Source organism: Orbicella franksi, chromosome 4 (genome assembly GCF_964199315.1).
Source record: "Orbicella franksi chromosome 4, jaOrbFran1.1, whole genome shotgun sequence".
NCBI classification, from domain to species: Eukaryota; Metazoa; Cnidaria; class Anthozoa; order Scleractinia; family Merulinidae; genus Orbicella; species Orbicella franksi.
The window spans coordinates 5,980,322-5,998,915 of NC_138148.1; the positions used below are offsets into that span (position 1 = coordinate 5,980,322).

The 18,594-nt window shown below is 38.2% G+C and overlaps 1 protein-coding gene across 1 annotated transcript; it reads right to left on the reverse strand.

The window, feature by feature from the left end:
* Positions 1-1,846: 1,846 nt before the first annotated feature.
* On the reverse strand, positions 1,847-12,674 carry LOC145484316 (uncharacterized). Its single transcript, XM_081462953.1, has 6 exons — positions 12,257-12,674; positions 8,163-8,449; positions 7,809-7,923; positions 5,286-5,314; positions 4,183-4,317; positions 1,847-3,232 (listed from the first exon to the last, which is right to left on the reverse strand). The coding sequence occupies exons 1-6, from the start codon at positions 12,327-12,329 to the stop codon at positions 2,714-2,716; spliced, it is 1,158 nt and encodes a 385-aa protein (XP_081319079.1). The 5' UTR covers positions 12,330-12,674; the 3' UTR covers positions 1,847-2,713.
* Between the last annotated feature and the right edge of the window lie 5,920 nt (positions 12,675-18,594).

Genomic DNA, 18,594 nt, shown 5'->3' on the forward strand with positions numbered 1-18,594 from the left:
ACAGAATCACACCCATTGTGACTTTGCCATGGCAACACTCTTGGCCCGTCTTTTTTCTGTGGAAAACAAAGTATTCCTATTTGCAACGCTTTAAAGTGGGACAGAGGGTCCTGCTCGGAAAACGCATGGTGCTCAAACTGTCTTAGCTCTCCTCATTAAATTGTTGGGAGTGGATGATCTTGTTTGGAAAACAAACTGAGAATTTCAGTCTTAATGAAAACAGGACCAGCAGCAAAGCTGTTGTCAAGATTATTATTTTGCGCAGCAATGATGCAAAATTTCTTCTTATTTGTACGGCTCAAATACGTGAGCGAGTGTGAGCAAAATCTAAAGCTTTTACCAAAACATGGTATTGTTTTGAATCTACGTTACATTGTCCTAAAACGGCGACAAATATAGTTGTCTGTGAGCAATATGCGTGGAAAGCTTTGCAAATTTGACGCGCAAAACGCACACGTACTTTTATGGCCATCGTTGACAACTAAAGATGGGCACGTGATTCTGATAGCAAAAACTGAGCTATAATCTTTTAATTTCCCAATCTTTGCCTCTGTCTTAAGTGACTCATCTTTCCCTGATAATGGAAACTAAAGTAGTTCATTAGCGACATAGCCTACAAGTACGAATCCCGTGATCATGAAGGGGGCATTAACCTTCTTGAATACCAAATTTTCGTCAAAAAATACCGTTTTTAACCGTTTAGTCAGGTTTTTTTTGGCAGCCATGACGCTAAATAAGCCTAGTTTTGCTAAGAAAGGTTTTTTTTTTTTTTCATTTCTTTTTTTTTTTCTTTTTTTTTTTTTTTACCTAAAAGAGAGATTTTTCGAGGATTACGTACAAAATTGAGCGATATTTCAATTCCGTGCGTGCGCATAAGCCAAATAAACTACTTTTTGCGTTGCATTTTCTTTCTGGCCGCCGTAAAAAGTTGGATGCTAATTCCGGGCGAAGCCTAGTAATGGACTTTGATCAATTATAGGCATAGTGGACCATTTTACCACCGTTTTTGCACCAAAACTGATAACGTTGTTTTTCGATTTGCGACGTCGGAATGTCGTCGATATCTAAACCTGACCATTGTACGGAAAGGAGTAGCCTAGTTCTACTATCTGCTTATCAAGAATATCCTGATGACATTTAAATTGATGACATCACACGTGGTACAAAGAACACGACCATTAAATACGAGTATATGCGTAATTGGGGCTCGAAGGGTTAAGTGAGGTACATGAAATTCGACCTGGAGACACAGATGATCGAGAAGCGCTTTGGATCTAGTGACTTAACCTCTCCCCTCGTGGAAGAAACAAAACAGCCGCATGAGCGAAAAATACGCCTGTTACGCAGGGTACTAAGCCGCAGGGTACTAAATCTACATTCCTGGACACCGAAATGACCACTCCGCTTGATTCTTGCATGAAATGTCACGGCCAGTAAACTGGTACCGTTACTAAGACATTTGATAAGAGATGTGACAAGCAATCATGCGAGCAGGCCATGTGAGCTCTTCTTTGTGCTGGATCCTTCTTCCCATTTAGTCGCCGTAGGCTTTGCTATTTTGTGCTCTCAGCGTTGGATTTTGGTGAGTTTAAACGCTTCGACGGTTGCATTTATCGAAATTTGACGGAATTGTCCTTGTTTATTATTTATGTTCACTAACACGACCTTGAATCTTGGCTTTGAGATGTTAACCTTGGGACAGCTATAATATTTCTTTGGCTGTATTCGGATTGCATTTAATGATGGTTGTCCGATCAAATATTGTGTGGAATCGGTGGAAAAGTGCTCTGAAGGCAAGATCCATTAGAGAAAGCCTGACCAAGGAACGGCAATTTAAATACTCTCTACTTTATTCATCAGGGTAAATACTCAAATCAGCTGCAGTTTCTTTGCTTATATTGATTAATTTAATTTGAAAACAAATAAAATTTGAGCTTGAGGAAAAAAAAAAATTGTGCTTCCAGCTTAGAATAATGTACGTAAAAGAATATACTTTTACAAATTAGGTTTTTACGCTTAAACATTACCAGCTAATGTGAGGATATTTAGCACGAAATTTGAAGGCTGATGTAAATATTTTAGTTCTATTAGACTTGTAAGTCTACGGAAACTGGCGCCGCTACGCAAAGTATCAACAAATCGTGGTTCATACAGGGGACCCCTTAACACTGGCATGAACTTTGGCACTATGATATATCTGTCTGTAAAACCTGTGTTGATGATGAAAAATGTTGATTTAGCAATAGACAGAGGTTGAAAGTCAGCTAGTGAAATCATTTATTTAAGGTCTATATATATTAAAGCGACGGCGTCGAACGCACTCTCATAATCCTTGATTACTACTAGTAATATCGATATGCACTTCGCGCGAGCAAATCAATGGTGTACAAGAGCATCGACATAGACCTATAAATATTCCTCTCCCTCTAGAAGAAAGCTTACTTTAAAAAGTTTCCAGACTTTCGAGGGTGAACATCAATTGCTTGAATCTTAAGGGTTGAGCACATCCGTATATGCAAAGCATGCGTGTAAAGCACTCAGATATCGGTTACACAAGTCAATTCCCAGCACATTTAGATTATTTGTTATATACTTGACAGCTGTTTCATATACTGAAACACTACGATGATCAATATGCGAGCTTCACATTTATGTTTTCTATTGATCAGTCAATCGCCTACTGGTTTCTAAAATTTCTAAGTCAGTTTTCGTCTTACTGCACCAGGATGTAACCCATGGCTTTGATGCTTTTGTCTCCATTGTCAGGACTGGCAGCGGCAGCGTTTCCACACGTGTTGGAGTCATCAGGACCCCCTCCTGTACCAAACCCGATGCTGGAATCACAAGAACCGCAGTCATTTTGCTCGTTATTAATGATGCCGATTCTTGCTTTCGAATGGGAAGAAGAAGTACCCACAGCATTGAACCCTTCCTTGTTACAGTTGATCTGTAAGGAGGCCTGTGACCCAATCAGCGTCTTCCACGTGTTACGTCCCAGTGAGGTGGCGCGGTATTGGTCATCAGCGATCAGTGAGTACAGAGAGTTGGCCTGCTTGTTGATGACAATGAAGTTAATCTGTTGGCCGATCTTCATACCAAGACAGATCTTGGTGAAAGATGTGTTCCAATAGGTCGGTAACTTGGTCTCCTGTGCATCAAACCCAGTCTCCCCTCCGGGAAGGTTGTATTCGCTTTTATCGCTCCAGTACCCTGAGCCATAATGAAACGTGTTCTGAAAAGAAAAATGGCGTAAAATATTCATATAACAGTATGGACCTTACTGAATTTTAGTTTAATTGATAAAGCTATTTATTTATATATTTATTTTATTTATTTATTTATTGACAGGGAACAAACTATTGTCTGAAAGCAACTGGTCAGTAGAGTCTTTTTTACCATATGATCACCACGATCGCTGCTAGGAACTGAGGAGCAGGGATGGAGCAGTGGTGGGAGCACTTGCTTCCCACCCATGTGGCCGGGGCTCGATTCCGGCCCGGTGGATTGAGTTTGTTGCTGGTTCTCGTCTTGCTCTAAGGGAATTTCTCCCGGTTCTCCGGTTTTCCTTCCTCCATAAAAACCAACATCTCCAAATTTTAATAGAGAACCCGCATGAAACCAGTTAAGAATGATGTGGCTTCCTATCTAAATATTAAAATTAATTACTTGATTAGTTAGTTAATTAATTAATTAATTAATTAATATTTTCTGTATATATTTATCTATTTATTTATTTGTTTTTTTATTTATTTAGCGTTCAGCGATCGTTCTGATATGGATACTACCCTCCATTGATCGTGGTGCGCGCAATTATATATTGTTTGGAAACCAGCCTTTACGAACTTCACACAATACTATAGAAATAAAATAATTTCTGTACCGTTTATTACAAAAAAAATGTGGTCAAAGAAATTTTACAATTTATGAATTGTGCAATATCTGCGAAAGAAACGTTTGTCAACAATCGAAAATTATAACATTATAAAACGCGGCATTGAGGTTCATCTTATGAGCATAACTTCCCAAAAAACGTTCGGTTTCTTTCTTCATGCGAGTCGTGATGAGGGAGCTGTAATCTCATCAGTTATCAGTTAAACGTGGGCGATCTATCTGCCCATTTCTCGAAAACCATTAAATTTTGTAGCTCCCAGCTCTCTAAGAAAAAGCCTGTAAATGCCATACCTTGCTGCCGTCAATCTTCATGACCGGCGTCCATCCTCCATCTCCACATCCAAAATCTCCCGTATGACAGAAAACAGAAATTGGTTTTGAGTCAACATGGAGCGTAACCAGCTGACTCACCAACGACCTGTTGAATATAGAAATGTCCAGTACTAAGGGATTAATGTTAGACTATTTAGATACTAGAGGTTTAGACAGAAAATTATCAGCCAATTCGATATTTAAGAAATAGAAAACATGTTCTGTGTTTCTGTCGAGTTGTAGCAACACGAGTGAGAATTTGAGAAAAAGGGAAATACTGTGGGAACAGGTGCCGACAGGCGAGTGTTTCCACAGGTTTTTTTTGTATTATTTATAGAGCTGATATACACAACTTTAGCAGTTCTGAAACAAACGCTCGAAAAAGAAATCCTTTTTATCAACTACCGCCTCTTACAGTTGGCCACTAAAGTGTCTCCGATTGTTATTGGTTTAAAGTGATCAGGTGACAAAAGAGTGTTCATCGGCGAATAGACTCTATCTGCCCGTAGTGCCCGTCCAAGGAATATGCTCAGATGGATAGTGCTCCACGAAAATTTTTCTGTAAGCAAGCGAGCTTATAGAAAAAAAGCAAACAAAAATTGATTTATCTGCATTTTGTGAATGTTTGTCCGTTTCTGTTTCAAATTTTAAATTTGGCTGTCACGCCATTCATAGCAAAAATATGAAAATAATACAATGTGATTTTTGAACTGTCGTGCGGAACTTGGTGGCGAACACTAATGACAATAAGGTGTTTTTGTCTTGGAACTATCGGTCTGATAGCTCCCCCTCGGAAATATTGGGCACATTTGCCTGAGAAACGAGTATTAGTTTTAAGAACATCAAATTTCCGTGGGGCAACTATCAGTCCGATAGCTCCTCGACAGAAACGCTAGGAATCACGAGCTCATAATCTAATTGTTAACTATTATATGGAGAAAAATTCATTAGCCACAGTTAATGTTTCTAGAGTTTTTGAATATACCCCTGAGGACTTGATCACTCCGGAAATAAACTTTTTAGAAATGGCCTTCACACTATATGAACAGTTTTGGCCAGTCATTTATGACTTACATGTATACATCATGGAGTTTCCTGCAAGACGCAAGAACTGCTGCAACTGGAAGACACAGAAAGATTGACAGAAAGGATTGACTTGTTTCAAAACAATTAAAGTAATACCATTTTATTGAAGAAAAACCGTCTCTCTCAAATTGACTTGTGTAGATTATTATATAACAAAATCTTAGACTTGCTGAAACAAAATAGCTGATTGAAAAGCAGTTAATATAAACTTAGAGAGTAAACCGAAGCTAGAACAGTAAGTCAATCATCAAAAATATGTTGTTTTATATTTTTATTAAATCCATTTTGAAATCACTGGTTATCCTTCCAATCTGATTGGCTCTCAGCGTTGCGATTAATTCACGAATCGCACTAGTTTGCTCTAAATTGCATCTTTTTCTCAGCCAATGAGAATGGGACGGTAAAACAAAACTACCAAAAGATTGCAAGGTTAGTTTAAAGTAACCAAAAAAATTTCAGGGAATTGAAAGATAAAAAGTCATTCACCAGTGTGGCGAATTTTGCAACTATTATTGCCAAAATTTGTTGTTATTGTTGCTGTTGTTGTTGTTTTTCAAAACTCTTGACGAAATTAATTAATTACAGCTTCTTCAGGCTGAAAACCTACTTTAAAGTAAGTTTCCAACTTTCAGTGTTCATTTTGACGAATTGTTTGGCGATTTTTCTTCAACATCTGCTCAACATTTGTATGATACCGAGTCCAGCAAAACATAAACAGACGAACACAACACAATAACAAGTTCATAGGTATTTCAAAAAGGTAGATGTTACCAGGTTTCCGGTAGTTTCAAATAAAGCAATACAAGAGCTCAATTCTGTCGCTGTGAATAAAACGTAGCCAAAACATGCCCTGCTACACAAAACAGTGAATGAACGAACGTCTTCCGAAGCTGGTGCCAGTCCCGCCATCTTGAAGATATCTTGAATCGAAACAAATGGCGCCGCAAGAACTTGACAACTTGAGTATAAAGTTCTACGCCGAGGTCACATAAAGAAACGGAGATTATAACGAGCTGGAATCCCTTAAAATCATGCAGAGTGCCATTAAACGGTATTTAAAACTGAGAAAAAAAACTATCCACAGTCTGGGCATCTTGCACTCGAGGGAGTTTCGCAATTCAAAAGAAATCCATCGCAGAATTACACAGGCTGCACTAAAGACGTCGAGAAGTCTCAACCTCAACCACAAGAGAGAAGAAGGCCTTCCATCATTGATTCAAGCGACGAGAATTGAACTTTTATGCATGAAGTAGACTGTTTTTGTTCTGACTTCAGAACTGCTTGTTCCTTTGTTACTTTCGAGTGAGTTTTCGTCACATGACATCGTTTTAAATTAGATGTAAAGGCGTTTCCGGTTCCGCTATTTTTAACAAACCGGCTACTTGAACAACATACCAAAAAATCTAAAAATAATTGTGCAGTTTCAAAATGGATCTAATAAAGTGGCAATTGAACTTCGTGTCGTGTAATTTTGGTCTGAAATCATACTTGTGATTTCAAATCGAACTTGCGCTGCGCGCTCTTTCGATTTTAAAATTTCGCGTATGATTTCAGACCAAAATTGCACTCCACTCAGTTCAATTACCATAATTAATTGTATTATTTTACACTCTTGAGAGCGGTAATATTTATCTGTCAAGCCATAATATATGTAAGTGCTGGAAAGAGCTGGAGACCCTTGCCAGCACCCGAATTGTCGATACACTGTAGCGATGGAACGTTTGTGATACAACATTACTTGAGGTTGCTCAAAACAGTTTCCAGCACTTAGATTTTGATGGATCGTTATAATCACTCTTTATCACTTGATCCTAAAATCATGGTATCAAAAAACTGCCCAATCATTGGTGAACACGTTGTTATCATTTCCGTGACCCAATAGGTTACCATAGCAAGAAGATGACCTCCTATAGACACCCTGATTTAGGGACTTACAATTCAAAAACTGAAAGAGGAATTTTTTACATATGTATATTATCAAATTTTAATAAGCATGATAAGACGCAACTTTTGGCAAAGCTCAAAAAAAATTCTGTTTATAGGGTTTAGAGCCACCTTAAATTTTTAAAACTTTAAACCACCTTAGCATAATTTATTTTGACTGGAAACATCTTCGAACCAATTAATAGCTATCTTTAAATAACAAATGTGAAAAATTAAATCAACTCGTAGGAAATGGCAGAAATGGGAGATTTAACAAATCGAATGTGGTTTAGCGTAGTCTGTACTCTTATAGACAACGATGCGCGTCATCACAGTGGTCAAGATGTTGTGGACTCCACAACAAATTTTGACCACTGTGATGACGCGTCTCGTTGTCGATAAAAGTACAGACCACGCTAAACCACATTTCGATTTGTTTTTACCACAATATCAACGTCAAAGAACATGTTTTTTTTTTTCAGAGCGCGAGCTGAAAAAGGCATTGCGCGACACATTGCAGCGACAACTTAGCCAATCAGATTGCGAGATTAGCAGCAATTTTGGTTTTAAAAAAATGAGTTACAGATTTGATCTACCTTTTTCACAACTTTTTCCAGAGAAATCCTTATTACAAAGGCATTCAAATGTGTCATATTTGTAGTTCGCCACACAGGTGCCTCCGTTTTGACAGGGTGAAGAAGAACAGGGTGACTGTAGGAAGATGAACAATTAGTTTTTTTAACAAAATGGCGACATCAATTATAGCTTTATCGTCATCATCATCATCATCATCATGTCGTCGTCATCGTTATCGTTATCATAATTATCCTTAGTTTCTGTTCCACACGAAGTTGTAGTTACGAAAAGGATAATAAAACAAAACAAACCACCAATAACAAAAACAACAAAACGCATCATTGATTAGTTAATATTTATGCAATGTTCCCCACCTCAATGGAAAAGTGATGTGAACTCTTATTTCCTTCGTACTCTGTAGAGTTTCTGTATTTATCAGAGGACAGAAGCTCGCACCAAAGTTCTCCGTTTGCTCCTTTGTAAGCGGCCATGTTCACAGAAAGGCAGGAAGGATTGCTGAGGCATTCAAAGTTGCAATCAAAGATGTCGTACACGGTGAATGTCCCAACTCGAGACACATTTAGATAACGGAACTCGTGTTTTACAAATATTTGTTGTCGGACACTTTGTAAAGTTGAGTAGGTATCCTCGGGATTCGACTCTGTGTAGGAAGAATAGAATATCAGACTCAAAAACTAAATGACCAATATTTTAATGGTGCACCAATTTAATGAGCAGCCATGCCAAACAACTCTGATCGTCCACCCAAACAATGAAATTATTATAGTTTTATATTTTCTTATTATTGATAATTTTCACTTACATTTTCTACCAAGCAAAACAAAAAGAAAAAGAAAAGAAAAAGAAATTAGAAAAAGAAAAAATGCAACTAATCTTGGTAGTTGCCGTCAAATGACGATATCGTGCAAATCGTGCCAGCAGCTTGACGCAAATACTTCGATTTGACAAATTTAAGTTTTTCCCATGCCTCTGAGCAGCTTCACCGTAATTAAATGTAATCACCACCTACTTTTCTTTACAAATGCACAAGTTACCTCTACAGAACTAGAAGGGGAGGCTAATTGAGTCAAAGCCTGTTTTATTGTTCAATTCAGTAGCAATATTTTATGATCAAAATATTAGAAATAAAAACGAAGGTGTTCCTCAATTCTGTTGAAATACAACTTTTTGAGCTGCGGTCAAATTTATTGACTTCAATATTCACTATTTTAAATTGGCAAAACACCTCGCGGCTCATCAGTTGTTTGTTCGATATGATGGCTCACTGAAAGATAAATGCAAAGAATAACGTGTACAATAAGAAGCAAACATCATGTTAACGCGATGAACCAACGAAAAATAACGTTCGTCCTATCCAGGCTGTTGCGGAGCTTAAGTAACCACGACGGCAACGCCGAGGACAACGTTGATTAAAAAAAATGAATTTATAATATACGAATCTTGCGATACTCTAAAATCAATAGAGTGCACAAGAAAACCACAACGACATTGGGAACGTCCCCAAACAAAAGATTTAATGTGCAGGACAATAGCAGTGCACGTGCGTTATAATTCTTGGTACATTTCTTTGCCGTCCTCTGCAAAGTAATTTAGGGAGCTTAAGGTCACTCCCCAGTATTGCACTGCGTATCCCTACTGCGCATAATATCACACGAGATTAGCGCGCGCGCATTAAAATATGGCGGCTTTTTCTTTACGGCTGGACCTCGCCATAGAGGTAAATCGTCATTTTCTCGCAAACAAGTATGGTGACCTATCATTTTTTCCTGTTCTTTTGAATTGAGTAATAAATTTCTCTGTGTAAAATAAATATTGACCAATTCTCAGTGTAAAATAAAACACAATCGTCGGAAAAGTGTATTTAGCAAGCAATCGTGACTAAAATCATGGTGCTATTATAAGGATTTATATGGGTATAAACAAGGTGCTGTTGCTCCTAAACGAACATGGGGACCCCTCATTTTTGTTTCAAAATTTAATTTCCTATAATACAAACAATCAATAGGCAAATTTTCACAAAAATCTCAGTGAAGGTTCTATTTCAGTGGATTGACCTTAAGAAACCCCGACGGCGATGCCGACGGCAACGTCAATTAAAAAAAGGATTTTATATTTTACCTGCGAACCTCGCGGTACCCGAAAGTCATTTACTTTGTTTATCGCTGTCAAAGCTATCACGAAACTGAATCTAGGACACATCGATAAATTCCAGATAAAAATTTAAAAAATTAGCCGTCGTGGTTCACGTTCTCCAGACAACGCAGAATTTTGTCATTTCACGTTGTTGTTTTGCAGAGGACGGCAAAAGAAATGTACCAAGAATTATAACGCACGTGCATAGCCATTGTTCTCCTCATTAAACCTTTTGTTTAGCGGCGTTGCCGTTGCCGTTGCCGTCGTGGTTTTCTTAAGTTCCCTAAACAAAAAGTTAAGCAAAGACAACAGTGACGCCAAGGACGATGCTGAGTCAAAAATGAATTTATATTTTACCAGCGAAATTGGCAACTGTCTAGATCTGTTCAGTACCCCAATGGCTCCAAAAACATGCTCAGGCTAAATATACAATGACAGCGTTCAATTCCAAATGGAAATACGAAAAATTCGCCGTCGTCGTTCGCGTTCCTCAGACGACACAGACCTTGGTCATTTCACGTTCTTGCTTTCCAGAGGAGCGCAAAGAAATGTACAAAGATTTATAACGTACTTGCAGAGCTATTGCTTTGCTCATTAAATCTTTTTTTTTTTTGGTGACGTTCTGGTTGCCGTTGTCGTCGGGGTTTGCTTAAGCTTAAAGTATCGCGAGAATATAAATTTCCTTTTTGATCGACGTTGTCCTCGACGTCGCCGTGATGGTTAAGCTTCCTATATTCACCTTTTTCATCACTTTCAAAACTTCACGAAACTGAATCTGCGACACAACGATAAATTGGAAATAAATATTTAAAAAATTAGCCGTGGTGGCTGACGTTCTCTGGGCATCGCAGAATTTGGTTATTTTACGTTGTTGTTTTGTAGAGGATGGCAAAGAAATGTGCCTAGAATTATAACGCACATGCACAGCTATTGTCACTGTCCTGCTAATCTTTGGTTAGCGACGTTCCCGTTGCCGTTGTCGTTGTGGTTAATAACGTTTTGACGTTCATTAAATAAATGCGTCACCCTCAGAAAGAAACAACACTTGGTGGCGTTTGTGATTTCACAATAAACCAAAACCTAGCCCCTTTTAGTATGGGAGCAATTCTCCAACCACAAATAAGTCTCTTTCGATCTTGGCTATAACTAGCAATTTGATGCTCTTCATCCCTAAAACAACTAAACAAAAACATTTGTGCAATCCTGAAAGTAAACAATTAAGGCAAATTCCACTTAATACCACCAGCAGGAATTTGTATAAGCAAAGGGTTAATGGCGCTAACAGCCCAAATATCACGAATGATTTTTATGATTTTGGCTTCACGCTAAACCGGAATTAAGTATTGGAGCAAGATGTCTCATCCTTTATCGTCACCGAAGCAACGTTAAGACTGTTAACGCGATACAATAGGACAATCTTTGTTTACAATATTTGCTCATTAGCCACAGTTTTTGCTGGAGTTAAAAAAACATTAGTTCTGAATTTTGAAAGGCCACAGCACGATTAACTGTCCCAAGGAATTTGAGCCCGATGAATTGAATACTTTTTGTGCGACGTGGATTTAAAAACTCAAAATTTCGCAAAGAATGTATGAGCTCTTTTGCCAACAAGAAATTTTGCAGGTTTTGAAACTCCTTGAATATTATACCCAAAGAGTCAAAACATTCACCAAGTACTAAGTTTCACAAGTTTTTTAAGGGTTTGTAGTCAATTCGTATCTAGTGTGATGCCTTATCTGCGAAAAGTAGTATGCTGATGAGGAAAATGTAAACAATGACATCAACAAAGATTAATTTGTTTTTTTGCTTGTGGGTATAAGTAATTGCTTAAATGCGAGTGCAGTTAAGAGTTTACACTGCGGGTGAAATTTAAAATTTCTCTTGAAATTGCACGGACCTTTAGCCGAGGACAACTTAAAAGAATTTTCAAATATCATGAGGAGTGTAAATTGCGCCAGCGCTCACAAAAATTACTCGTTTATTATATAACTGAGAAAATTACGAACACGCGTGTTCGTAACACGCCCTGCCGTGCAAATTACCAATAAATTGTCCATCTCTCCGACGATCACGGTGGAGTTATTACTTTTTTTTTCCATTGCTTTTAGAATCGGAGAGGAAAATCTCTTAGATGAAATGTCATGGAGTTACAAATCATGCGAACCAACAAAAACACGTTTCTAAACATGCAGCCTTGATAGTGAACTTCTTGGATCAAAGTTAGACTCTTCCGGAAAAAGAAAACACGAAATAATAATAGTAAGCATGCATTGTTATTAGAACATGAGTTAGAAAACAACAAGACTGGACTCACCTTTAGCACAGGTTGCCTCTTGCACTAGACCATACGAAACCAACAGAAAGGCGAAGATCAAAACATAGGGCATAGTGTCAGGTAACGAAGGCTAAATCAGCTATGTTAAATTCCAATGCGACGCTCACGGCTTTTCGTTTTCCTCACAACAAGCTGAAAGCTTTGAAGTCAATATTTGGCTTGTTTGGTAGCCGATGGCTGTATATTTCCGTGTTTTATTTGTAACCAATCAGATAAGCTCTTTGAAGACAGCGTCCCCCATTAGTCAAGAAGTGGAAAATCCACTAATGGGCTCGGTTGATTCACTGTTTAACTGTAGCGCCAGCATTCCTTGCCGTTACTGACAATAAAGAGACAGGTGTATCTTTCGGAAAATGGGTAAAGAATGTTTTCTTTTTTTACAGAGCAAAAATTCTTGCTGGCGTCTTATTTTTCCAGAAATATATTCAATACAGTCATAATTTTATTTATGAAAATAAACTAGAGAGAACAACGGTTCAAATGTCATGGTCAAGGCAACAAACCAGTAAGGATTTTAGAATTTGTGTTTGAAACTTCGGTTCATATTTTGACGGGTCATTTTATTCGTTTTCCTGGTTATATGATATTTAGTTAAGATGTTTGGCAAATACTGCATTTAAGTATAACTTAGGTGCATTAGTGGTTAACCGCTGCGAATTTTATTGTTGAATAATTTATTAGGATATCGATGTGTTGACTAAGTCCTGCACTTTATTGTGGCAAAATATCTGATTATGGAAACGTCGGTGCTCGTATTAATTAAGATATTTGAAATTAACACAACTTAAAGCGAATTAAATAGAAGCGAAACTTATTTTAAGACTCTCGTTAATTTTCTAAAGCGTTAATTTCCTATAGTGCTTTTTTTAGTCAGGAGATAGTGCTCCAAATCATGTGCACAATTTTTAGGCTTCATTTGATATGGAACACTTGGTAATAATATTCAACTTAATGTTGGTTAACCCTTTGAATACCAACTACGCATATATCCGTAATTAATGGTCGTGCTCTTTGTACCATTTGTGACGTCATCAATATAAATGTCATCAGATATTCTTGATAAGCAGATAGTAGTACTAGGCTAGGCCTTTCCGCACAATGGTCAGGTTTGATATCGACGACATTCCGATGTCGCAAATCGAAAAACAACGTTCTCAGTTTTGGTGCAAAAACGGTGGTAAAATAGTCCACTACGCCTATGATTGATCAAGGTCCATTTCTAGGCTTCGCCCGTAATGAACATCCAACTTTTCACGGCAGCCAGAAAGAACATACAATGCGCATGCCCCGAATTGAAATTTTGCTCAATTTTGTACCTAATCCTCGAAAAATCTCTCCTTTTAGCAGAAAAAAAAAAAAAAGAGCTTTCTTAGCAAAACTTAGGCTTATTTCGCGTCATGGCAGCTAAAAAAACCTGACTAAACGGTTAAAAACGGTATTTTTTGGCGAAGGTTTGGTATTCGAAGGGTTAAGATAAATTAACCGCCGTAGCGAGTTTATGACGCTGACGTCAACGCAGCACAACACTTCCACTAATAACCTTGCTGGTTTTTTTCATTTTATATTTAACAAATAAAGAAGCCTAAGCCGTGTATTACACTGTGATAAAACACGACGGGCATTTGAGAACACGCTGGAAATGTACCAAAGGTGGCAAAAACAATAAAACAAGCTTTTTCTATGTTTTACATTCTGATAAAACATGGATTTTTAACCAATCAGAGCGCGCGTAGGGTCCCATCTATATTATAAAGCGAGGTAACGTGAAAGCCAATTGCACTATACAGTTTATCATTTAAAGAGTGCTCACCTCATAGAATGTTGGATCACACCCACATGTGCAATGCATGCGTGTAAAAGACCTAAATATCAGTTAAACAAGTCAATTTGCAGCACAATTAGATCATTTGTTATTTAGAAAACAGTGCTAAGAAAATATGCGCGCTGATTGGTTAAAAATCGTGTTTCCATTAAGCAAGATTATGAGCTAGAGATTTCCATCGCGTGATAGTTCACGAGGGCGCAGCACAAAACTAGCACAAGCTGTTGACGTAATGATGGTGCGAGAAGAGATAATTTACATTTTGATAATGAAAGTTAACAAGTTGTTTTCCTTTTTTTGTCGCGGTGTTTTCTAAAAGAAATAGAAAACATGTTCTCCGTGTTTCCATCGAGTTATAGAAACACTCGTAAATGTTTGGGAGAACTCGAAAAAGCTGTGGAAACACTCGCCTACAGCTCGTGATCCCACAGCATTTCTCGTTCTCTCAAACTTCCACTCCTGTTTCTATTAAACAATAAGATTATTCGCTCTCGATTTCTATCACGTGATAGTTGACGAGGGCGCAGCCCAAGTCAACTATCACGCATAGAAATCGAGAGCCAATAATCTAATTGTTTTAGTGTAAATCTACTAGTCGTTCAAAACTTTATCGAAGTCCTCTTCAGACAGACACTTCGAAAACGCCAAGAAGCAGCCGTTATTTTGTGAGCAAGGGTATACTGCTAGGCTACTCACTATCTATTACAGAATAGATAGTGGGTAGCGTCGCCAATCAGAGAACGGCACTCGTGATGGAACGTTAGTAGATTTCTACTAAAACTCGATAGAATCACGGTACATGTTTTCTATTTCTTAAATAGTTGATAGCTGTTGCTTATACTGACAAACTGATTAATCTGCGCATGCCAGCTTCAGTTTATTTTCGAGTGTCCACTTTTCTCTGTTCTGTTGATCAGCCAATCATCTGCCGGTTTCTACAGTTTCTAATCAGTTTTCGTCTTACTGCACCAGGATGTAACCCATGGCTTTGATGTGTTTGTCGTCATTATCTGGTGCGAACGCTGCCTCGATTCCACACGTATTGAAGTAATCAGGTTCCCCCTCAGTACCAAACCCGATTCGTGAGTCGAAAGTGGTGCAGGCATCGTGCTCGTTACCAATGATGCCTACCCTTGCTTTAGATGAGGAATTAACAGCACACACAACATTGAGCCCTTCCTTATTACAGGCGGTCTGTAAGGAGGCCTGGGAACCAATCACAGTCTTCTATGCGTTAAGGTCTAGTGACGTGTTAGTGTATTCCCCGTCAGCGATCAATGAGAAGAGAGAGTTGGCCTGCCTGTTGACCACGGTGAAACTCATTTGTCGGCCGATCTTCATACCAAGGCAGATCTTGGAGAAAGAAGTGTTTCAGTAGGTCGGTAACTTGGTCTCTTGTGAGTCAAACCAAGTCACCCCTCCAGGAATGCTGTATTCCATTTTAATTTCTCCAGTACCCTGAGTCATAATGAAAGGTGGTCTGAAAAGGAAAAAAAAACAGGTATTATAACCATTAACATAATCTTATGGACCTTACTAAGTTTTAGTTAAATTAATAGACACGCAAACAAATTTTTACTGAAAAACACCTAGTATTGTGAAAGCACGTGTGACTTCAAGCTAAGGGAACTCTATATGAACCAACTAATTAACGTTGTCATCTAGATCCTGACGAGTGGTAAACACTCCCACGAAACAGTTCTGTCGATCGAATAAAATGAACGAGAAATAGTCCAGTCCACTTGCTTTAGTAATTTATTAATACATTTATTTCTTTATTTATTGACATGGAACAAACATTTGTTCTGAAAGCAACTGTGATTAGTAGAGGCTCTTAACCACATGATTACCACGATCGCTGCCAGGAACTAAGGCTTGACTTTTTCGCCTTGGCGCACACTCAAGCCGATAGGCTTTGTTTTCAGGCACGCGCGCCCGTTGCCATATCTTGCAATATGTTTGTGACGTTTGCTAAATGATGTGGATTTGGGATATTTACCAGAGTGCATTGTGCCACGAACACGAGGATGTCACACTCGTCGAGCCGTTGTCCTTTTTCGCGTGGATTTCGGTGAGAAAGTTTGCTCTGATTTACCCGTAAAGCGGTGTGAAGGAGATCGTGCTTGACTTTAACAACTCTTGTTGTTGTTGTTAATGCAGTATGTGAAAGATTGTAAATCTGAACGATTAATTTTGACATCTTAATTTATGACTTAGTATGTCATTTTTTAGCAGTCTTGGCTCCTTGGTCAAATTCTTAAATGAAGAGAAATCGTCGTTACTTAAGCTTGTAGAATAATTAAAACAATTAGCATTTTCACACGTCGCGATGGACGCGTCCTCGACACAGTCTGTCAACATTCTAGAGACATTTAATGCCTGCCAGAACAGAATTTAATAGTTAGATTTCTGCTCCTACAATTTTCACATCTTTCGATTTTCGCGATCTGGTAAAGGGGAGCTTGATGTGTATCGTTTTATGTACAAACATAGTTCAGATCACTACGTGCTTTTTGGTCACGATCCCTTGTCGCACCTCGCCATCGATGCGTCATCATGCATGAAGTTGATGCATACAAGGACAGATAAACGCGTAGGTGGATGAATCAATGCGCAAAACATGTCACTATCAACAGAATGTACCGCCACATCACTATCTTTTAGATACCCTAGTTGTTATTATAATTATAATTATATGTAACGCTCCGGCTAAGAACGATAGCGAGAACAATAGGGCCGCGGCTTCTGGAGCTGTAGCCGATAAGCAGAAACGTGATAATTAAATTTATCTGTATGAGCTACTTCATTGGCTAAATCGCTATTAGCGCGAAATTCAAATGGTTTTATGATAATTTGGAGCATGTAGAGGCCATTTGCTTAGCTTGAATTAACAGGACATCGTTTTTTTTTTTCACATAACATACTTGGCTGCGACTTATGAAGAAAATCGTATGTGAGGAACTTTATCTTTTTGCAAACCGCCAGACCTCACGCTCTATTTTCCCTTCTTTTCGTCATAACTTTGACATATTTATTAATTATCAACAGCAATTTATTGTCTTCTTTGGCGAAAAGCGTTCTGTTACAAAACCAAAACATTCACAAAAATACAGCAGTAACTTACTTTGTTTATAGAAGAGCTTACGACAGGTCAGAAATCCACTCATCTTGAGGCAATTGCATAAATGCCGGTTTTGTTTGCGCTGAGTCCAAAATAACTTGAGCAAACATTTTGAGCCATATGACAACCACACTCACGAGTAGTATTGCCTTCTTGAAGCCTTCCTGCTGTTAGCTTCTAACAAAGTGGGATTCTACAGTGTATTACTCTCCTTTGCCACCCTAGTTCAAATAAACTGTAAAATAGCGACGACTGCTTAAAACTGCCACATCAGCTGATGTCCAGTGACTGCCATTTCACGGCAAGTTATGGTGATATTTTTTCTTCGCGCAATTCTTATTATCCACACGCAGCAAACTTTCATACAAAATTTATTTGCCATACAAATTTCGCATGCAAACGGAATTTCTTTGATTGAAGCGGACAGAGAGGAAAATAACCTTTTCTTTTCTGTGGAATAAATACTTACTGTTTCAATTTTTCCTGCCTGGCACAGCCAAAACAAAATAATTATTTCGAGAAGAACGTGACGTGAATGTGTTTATAAAGGAGAGAAAAATCTTCTGTTACTCTGCCTAATTTTAGCAGTGTTTTTAGTACAGGATTCTTTGATTTTGAAAATCTCTCTCTTCAGTTGCAAGCCACATAACAAGGCACTTGATATCAAACACGCAAATCCACGTGCGTACCCGACGGGTTCAACAACACAATGAGAGATCCATCAGGGAATTGCCCCAAAGATCACAATTATTAATCCTCATGAATACAAGTTTTAGAATTGTTCTGAAGTCGTGACTAATTCTAGACTGTTTTCGTTCTACCGTTTTAGTGAAAAATTCGTAAAACGTGCAAAGAATTGCTGTTCACAAGATGGCTACCACGCTGTGACATATGAGCTCCATGGGCTACGATCTTTGTTTTATAAATAGCTCGTGTTGCTCACGTACGAATTTTTCCCAAATTTGCACAACAATAGATTTTGACCAATTGGTTCGATTGTCGGGGCTTTCGGGGCTGCAATCGGCAAAACTCGTGGCATTTCCGGGTAAAAACTGATTTAGACCAATCAGAATGTCGTATTTTAATGACTTTAGCCAATTGTCTGTGGTTGAGAAAAAAAAATTCCGCCCATTCCATGGCCGTCAGTGCTATCGCTCTTAGCCGGAGCATTACAATTATTTCTGCATTTTTTAAAAAGGGGTTTAATGGATTATTAGGAATTTTGACGACTGTCGGGAAATTTGTCAGAACACCGAGTTCTCTTGCTATCGAGGTAATGTCATACAAAAGACTCCTAATTACTTGCAGTCAAAAAAAAAAGCCCGCAATGGGAATTTGTAAAATAAGTATTTTCCAGTTAAAATCCTTGTTCTT